This window comes from Gopherus evgoodei, chromosome 2, assembly GCF_007399415.2.
Source record: "Gopherus evgoodei ecotype Sinaloan lineage chromosome 2, rGopEvg1_v1.p, whole genome shotgun sequence".
Classification (NCBI taxonomy): Eukaryota; Metazoa; Chordata; order Testudines; family Testudinidae; genus Gopherus; species Gopherus evgoodei.
This window is the reverse complement of record NC_044323.1, coordinates 180,415,714-180,423,655: the sequence shown is the minus strand read 5'-3', so window position 1 is coordinate 180,423,655 and position 7,942 is coordinate 180,415,714. Positions and strand designations below refer to the sequence as shown.

The 7,942-nt window shown below is 45.5% G+C and overlaps 1 protein-coding gene across 1 annotated transcript; it reads right to left on the bottom strand.

The window, feature by feature from the left end:
• Positions 1–287: 287 nt before the first annotated feature.
• Positions 288–7,586, bottom strand: EDN1 (endothelin 1). Its single transcript, XM_030549536.1, has 5 exons — positions 7,205–7,586; positions 5,539–5,707; positions 4,062–4,220; positions 3,654–3,767; positions 288–1,589 (listed from the first exon to the last, which is right to left on the bottom strand). Exons 1-5 carry the CDS (start codon positions 7,266–7,268, stop codon positions 1,448–1,450), a joined length of 648 nt encoding a protein of 215 aa, XP_030405396.1. The 5' UTR covers positions 7,269–7,586; the 3' UTR covers positions 288–1,447.
• Positions 7,587–7,942: the final 356 nt, after the last annotated feature.

Sequence of the window (7,942 nt, the reverse complement as noted above, 5' to 3'; positions counted from 1 at the left end):
TAGATTGACCTCTCACTCAGCCCCCTGCCCCACCTGGAGGACCAGTGGACTGCTTTTCATCTGGTCCTTTTTGTTTGGCTTGGGTGCCCCCACCAGGAGTTAAAACTCCCATTCGCATAACCCTCAGGGCCATTGGAACATATAAGCCTTCCCACTGCATCCAAGGTCAGTCCCAGGGAAGGCCCGGCCTTACTCCAGCCATCGTATTGACATCTGGGAATATTAACCACCAGACCAATACAATAGTTAAAAATATTTATTTCTAAAGATATTTACCTTGACAGGCACAAAGCATTTCCCAATTTCACACAGAAATACATAAAACATGCATAGACCAATATGGCCCATTCCAATGTATATTCAACATGGTAAATATAAATGGATAATTTGTAGGAACATAAATATTTGTTAAAAAATTAAGCACATCATAAAATTCCATCAGCCCTCAGTCAGCAAATTCAATAATGTGAGTAAATTCACTGCTATAAACAGTCACCCAAAATTAGCCTTTTGGTTTCATTTTAAACAACTCTCTGTCTCCAAACATTTACATGACACAAGACGCTGAAGAAATTCTTGATCTAGCAACACTTTCTGCTACACATCAGGGTCAGTGGATTATTGGCAACCTGCAATACAGTACAAACCCTATTATTAGACCTTCAGTTGTCCAAACCTCCCTGTTATGTTAAACAAGATCATGTCCCCTGTTGTCTATTACTTATGTTGAAAATTCCTTTCTTTATCCAAAACCTTGGTTAGCCAAACAAACACAATGTCTGCCCTGCCGTTCAGATGACTGTGGTTGTTCTAGAAAACCAGACTGCTGAAAAAGGCAAAGGGTTGTGGCTGATAAGTAAAGGCAATACTTTGTAAAAATACTTTTGCAGAAGTGCAGTATACAGTATGTGAGGTAGACTTGTATCTATGCAATGAGTGCTGATTAAAGTAGAACAATGTCGTTCACTTTCATTTTAATTTATAAGTAAAAAAAATAGTCTCTCCTTTCAAATCTTGATTTCTCTTCTTTTTAGGAGTTTCTGTATCAAGTATTCCTTGCAACATCTTTTGGCATTAGTCTTTTTTTTCTCCCTGAAATCTGTCAAACTGATCAACAACACTCCATTTTACAACTTCTTTTCAGAAGCAGCATTCAAATGTTCCCTTTCTTCTTCTGACAGGCAGCTGTCAATCAACGTTTGTTAATCTAACACGTCCAATTGGATTCCAGAAGTATGACCTGTTAGGTCTTCACTGCTTTTACCTTGTCCAAATATAAGATTTCTTTAGGTTCTCTTCTAGCTATCTTTGGGGTGGGGGTTAAGGGATGGCTTAATATTTAGAACAACATGCCTTGCCATGTGAAATGTGAAAGTCAAAACAGAGCTTCGGCAATGCTCTATCAGTTATTGTTGATGGAGAAGGGTTAGGGTTGGTGATCTCCTCACTAAGAAGTTGTTTTCAGACTTTCCCAGATGCTTTGCCTTTTATGTGTTCTGTTATGCTTCAGCCTCTTCACTTCATGCAGTGCAGCCTTTAACTTTGCGATACTGAAGGAAGCTTTGATACTGTTACCAATGGCTTCTAGTCTGTAAAAACAAGAAAAATACCAAATACTATTATAAAAATTGAGATCAATCTTGTGTGAATAATAGGTGTGTGTGTGTGTGTGTGTGTGTGTGTGTGTGTGTGTGTGTGTGTGTGTGTAAAATCAGCATTTTGATTACATAAATCTAAATCTAGATTTATGAGGCCAGGTCCTCATATGAAGTAAATTATCATAGATCCACTGGAGCTGTACTGATTTAAACCAACTGAAGATCCAGCCCATTAGATATTGTGGCAAGTCTGAAAACCCTAATCCCCAGAAACTGTGTGTATCCAAATTAAAAGATATTCTGTAGTTGTTGGCTACTTTTTACTATTATTGGGGTTTTTTAAGATTAAGTGGAACCCAGTTTTAGTGAATTCAGGTAATGGGTAAAATTTTCAAAAGCTCGTAAGTGATTTGGGCCCAGATCCACAACTTCCTAACTTCCATTGATTTAAATGGACGTTAGGAGCCGAAATGTCTTTGATGATCTGGGCCTTAGAATCCTAAATTTCATTTTCAAAAGTAACTTAGTCCCTTAGCACTCAGTTAAAGCAAGAGAACTTCTGCTCCTGTGTGCCTATGCCACTTCTGAAAATGGGACTTTGGCACTTTTGAAAATGTTACCCATAGTCAAATTCTGTTTAGAGATAAATGGAATAAGTCATAAATTGCTTCAAGAATGGCAAGCTGCAGATTGCCTCACAGGAGGTGCTACTGCAAAGCTGTTCTTTGAAAAAGTGGGCTCACTGCATCATTTATATCGTTCAACTGGGATTACACTGCATTGCAATATGGCCAGCTAATGCCACTCCACCTATTACATGAGGATCTCCAAGTGCTCTCTCAACATTAATTTAATTTAGCCTCAACACTCCCAGGAGATAGGTCAATATTTTCCCCTTTTTACAGATGAGTAAATTGAGAAACAGAGAAGTTAAGTGAGTTGCCTGTAGGCACACAGGGTCTAATAGTGCAACCTTTACACAAACATATTTCTACTCTTGAATCCCATTGAAGTAAGTGGCAAAATGGGGAATAGAACCCAAAAGTCCTAATTCTGAGGTCCTGTCTCTTTCCAACCTTACCCCTTTGTGTGGTAGTTTACAACAGCAGCATTTTGCACTCACTTTGCCTAGGTTTATTTGACAACACAAGGGGCAAGGCTGTGGAGAATCAGAACCACAATGTTCTATAAAACCAGCAATGCCTCACCGAATAAATGGCATTTTTAACCTGGGTACATGGGTAACTTACATTTCAATAAATGTGAAGTATGCATGAAAAATCAGCCCTGAATGAATTTCAGCTTCTCATTTTACAAGGCTAATAAGGACACATTAATTTCAAACAGTACAGATCATGCATGAGCACACTAAAAATCAATGGATATTTCTGTCAAGATTTAATTTGCTCGTATTTTGTTTCAGGCTGATGTTCTGCTAAGCCTAGAGCACACAGAAGAAGTCAGCAGTATGGGGCTCAATAAGCTTAATTGTGCAAGGTAAGGATTTAAAACTGGGGTGGCCAAACCATGGCTCATGAGCCACATGTGGCTCTTTTACAGTTAAAGTGGGGCTTGCAGAGCCCCCTCCCCCACCTCCCTTCTCCACATACCAGATTTTTTGTGGAGAAGCCCTCTACCTTGCAGCAGAGTGGTGGGGGAGGCGCTTATGTCCAGTGCGGAGGGAGGTCTTGGGGCCTGAGCCCTGCAGAGTGCATCTACTGGGGTCAGGGGTTCAACAGGAATGGGGCTAAATCCCCGAGCCCCAGCAAGTGCCTCCTGTGGGACAGAAGCCCTGAGCCTGGGTAGGTGCATCCCTGCTCTTGAACTTCTGAAGATTATCTTATGTGGCTCAGAGGGTCAGTAAGTTTGGCCACCCCTGATTTATAGGATGAGCAACAATCAAAAGAAATAGTCCATGTTTTAGGGCTCCATTCTGCTCCCAGTTGAAGTCAGAGGCTGAACTCATACAGAGTCAACTGGGAGTAGGATCAATTGCTGTGTTTATACTTTATTGAAACTTCATCAGCCTGTTCAGGAGAGGGTACGATAGCTCACCTTCTCATTTTCCTGCTGTTAAGTAGTCGCCTGTGCACACACTTCAGTCCAAGTCCCATGCAATCTTCACCTTTGTTAAGATGATCCCAGCCCTTCTCCAGTGTGGACTGAGCCCTGTTTTCATAAAAGAAAACAATATTGCTATTAAAAAACAAGACTTCAGTCTACCTGGTGACACTTTTACATGATCCATCTTCTTAAGCTAAGAAATGTAACTGATGCTTCTGGGCCAGATTGCGGTATCCTTAATGATGCTGGTGAGTTGTAAGGCAAGTAGTGCCCCTGACTTCCCTGGGACTATTCACTTGAGTAAATACTCACCAACATGAGTAGATATACCACAACCTGGCCCTTTACAATGAGTGCATTTCAAAATTGATTACAATAATAATAATAATAGTAACCCACCAGAGTTCTTTTCCTGTTTGGCAGAAGTTCAGACACCTCTTGTCTTTTTGGTTGGCACACTGGCATCTCTTGCTAGATTCTGGTTGCTTCCAAGCGGTTGTATCTTCCAGAGACCGCCTCGATCGAGAAGGGCCACCAAGCCCATACGGCACAGTCCGCCTATGATCAGAAAATCAACATGAAAGATATTAATTGAATTCATTGCCTTAGAACTGAGGGGGTGTGTTCTGTGTCATCTTATCAATGGGACTGGTTTTGTGAGTAAAGGTTGCGGGACTGGGAAGGCTCTTTTGGTCACAAATTTGATATTATCAGAAAAATTTGCACTGAAGCACTGTGATTACAGTGTCTGCTTCTGTGACTAATGCATTTTTAATCATGAATTAAGAAATATGAAACAATTTGCAATAGAAGGCAACAGAACCTGACCTGTCTGAATGTTGGTAAATTGCAAGCACAGAAAGAATAAATTTAAAAAAATTAGTGAGATCCTCAGCTGGTGTTAAAGGGCATAGTTCCATTGAAGTCAATATTCACTACATCAGCTGAGGATTGCTTCATCCTTAATGAGGAAAGTGTAAAAATGTAATGTATTCTGCATTGTACACAAGCCCACTATTCTATAAAATGTACTCATTCACAATCCGGTCTCCCAGCCATTCTTAAGAAACAGTGTGGTTTCACTGAACATAGTTAGTTATTTAGGACCAGATTTTGCTCTGAAGAGACTCCCAAAGAAAATTACCACTCCAAGTGAATAAGGGTGGTAGAAACAAGACACCAGCGTTTCACCCTTCTGTGCTTCTCAGTGAAAAGTATTTTATAGCATCAACCATCCTATCCTAACTATGAAATAGTCTTGGTTGTATCTTAACACTTTAAGAATTGTGGAAAGGTTAGAATTGCTGTGCCTAGCGTTAAGCTATTTGCTTCACCTATAAGGCCAAATCTCGCTTGCTTTCCCCATGTGAGTGGTCTCTCCATTAAAGTCAATGGGAACATTAGTGTGATTACAAGTATGAGATGCGGCTCTATATTAGTATAGAGAATTCTGTGCTAACACATACTGTTCCATCGTCAACTACTCATTCCTCTCTAGCATCTTAAAAATATTCCTCTAGAGCAGTGCATGGCCTTTTTAAACATATTTTTCAACTAAAGTAAAATGCCTGCTAAAAATGCACAGGATTCATTGTACAGGATTTCACTTGGGCTGAGTACTGAAGAGCCCTCTAATGGCATGAACTCTTCAGATGCAGCCTATGAGCCCAGGTGCTCTCACTGACCATGCTGGTGCATTGGCTGCATGGAGGTGGTTGTATTTGCTGGTGCCCCAGGGAGCCATTGTCAGTGGTGCCTCTTCAAAGAACACTGGGGCTCTAATGAAAGGGAACCATAGCGACCGGCTCACAACCATCGCCGCTAATGCCCGGGTGAACGGGAGGTTAGAGCGTTCCAAGGGCCCCCCCCCACTTACTCCGGGGTGTTGATCCAGATGATATCGAGGTGGCAGAAGTAGACACACTCCTTGTCCATCAAGGAGGAGCAGGAGCAGCGCTTGGCCCTGCGCAGCGGCCAGGTGGAGCTAGAAGGACGAACCTCGGCGACAGAAGCGGCCACAGCAGCGCTCAGCTCAGCGCCTAAGGCTGCAGGGGAGAGAGCGAGAGCAACGGGGTTAGCAGGCGAGTGACTCCAGGAGCACTTTGCATCGCAGCTGCTGCATGGAACAATTGGACGGTGGACTCAGGCGGCTCTGAGCCAGGCAAGCGCGCTGGCGGGAGCGCAGTGGTAGGAAGGGAGATTGATTGGTCCCATAGCCATGTATCTATCTGCTCATCACCCGCCCCTGCCCAGATCTTTAAGGGTCTAGCAAAGCGGAATAGCTCGTGTGCATGGCTGAGATTAAATTTGTATCTGAAACAGAATCACCCTCGTCAGATGTACCAGGGCGCTGGGGGTCAGGATTACAACTCTCATGCTGTCTCCCTGCTGGACTCTGCATAGTTCTGGGGGCATTTAACTCAGGGGTTTACTGGGGGTATTCAAAGGCTGGTGCATTTCTCTGATTTGTCGTAAGGAGACACGCACCCAGCGGTTGTTGAAGGATTCCCCAGCCGTCAGACTGTAGTTTTCCGAGTCCCCTCCGCCCTCCCTTTCAATGCTCGCTTGGGGAAGGGAGCTGGGATTGCAGGTGAGGGAGTCAGGGCAGTGAAGATTGCTCTGGGCGCTGGGGTCCTGCCTCCGGGACCTCGGCTCTATTACCTGTCCCTTCCATTAACCCTTCCCGTCTTCCCCATGCGCAGGGGCTGTGGCCACTCCCTGCAGCATCTGTCCCCACCCCAGCAAAGGGGTGGCTGCGCTTGTAATTCTGCATCAAAACTACCAGGTTTTGAAGCCTTCCCGCCTCCCTTTGGTTGGGGCCACCCAGCTCCGGAGAAGACACGTTGTTTGGGGAGGAGAAATGATGGAAAGAAATTAGCACACCCATAAGATCTGCTTTTCCTAACCAGGGTGTAGTGAATACTGACGAAGCAAGACTTCAACGCCCCCCAAACCTGCAGGAGACTGCGGGACATAAAGGTTTTACTGTAGGATTTGGGGCGGGAGGTGATTTTTAAACCTTCCCTTCAGTTCCATTCAGTAGCGAGAGGTGACTGATTCACATCCATTTAACAGCCTCGAAATTATGATTAGCAGCTTGTGCTGTGACCTCTGCTCTGCCCGGGCTAGTTAAATCATCTCTGGGGAACACAAAAACAAGTTACGGGGCGGGGGGAGCAAACCCTTTCTCGAGGTTTGCAGAAGACCTGGGTGGGGGGAGCCCAGGGAAAGCCCATTGCGGGACCTGACCTCGCTCCTGATTTAGTCCTGTGGACGTCTGAACCCCGTGAGCTGTCTGTATGAAGGACTAGGTGGTTCTGGACCAATCTCCTGGAATCCCACCCAGGGGCACTGGAACAATTTGAACCGTGGCGGTGCTGAGAGCCACTGACCTACACCGTAAACCCTATACATGATGAAAGTCACTCCATGGCTGGGGGTGTAGCAGCACCCCGAGTTGCGGCACCTCTGATCCCACCTGGAGCAGCCGCGTTAGTGGTTAGCCCCCTGCACTCCGTCCTTGCCCCCCAGCTCACACCTACCTGTTTCCTGGGCTCCTGGGCAGAGCACGAACAGCAGGGAGAAAATCAACTGTGTACAATCCATCCCGCCAACGTCAGCCGGTCGCTCTTTTGCAGTCACAAAGCACAAGCCACGAGCAGCGGTTACTTCTCAACTGCAGAGCCCCGGGGGAGCTTTTCAGCAGAGGCGCCCTTGGAAAGGAAAGCTGCTCCCTTGGGACAGGGCGCGCTGCAAACCCAGTAACAGTCTCCAAAGCAGCACTGGCAAACCTAGAGGCTCCTTGTCCAGCGCGACTGCCTGAACGCTTCTGGCTTGGACAGCTCTCGCCAGCTCCCTTTTATACCGAACCCCCATAGAGCGGGTAAACAGCTCCGACTTTATTTGATCCGGAGACAATGTTATTGTGTTATTAGTCACCGAGAGGCAACGTGCAGACCGAGATAAGGCCAGGCTGGAAAGGAAACCACTGCAAACTTCAGAGCGGCAGACGCCGTCTGACAATGCAGGGGCCGGGCTACACACTGGCAGGGTGGGCGGTGGGGAGTGGAGAGAGAAAGAGAAGGAAAATAAATAGCCCGGGCAGACCTACAAGAAAGTAACCTGAGGGCAAAAGGGCGCCGACGGCATAGAGCCAGCAGGGGGAGCCCCTATGCTGAGCTCCTAACACCTGGCCAGATGCTACTGCTCCGGCTGTCGCCACCTTGCCCTCCCCACTCCCCTCCAAGGTAGCCATGTAGAAATCTGAAGTGGTTTGTTTA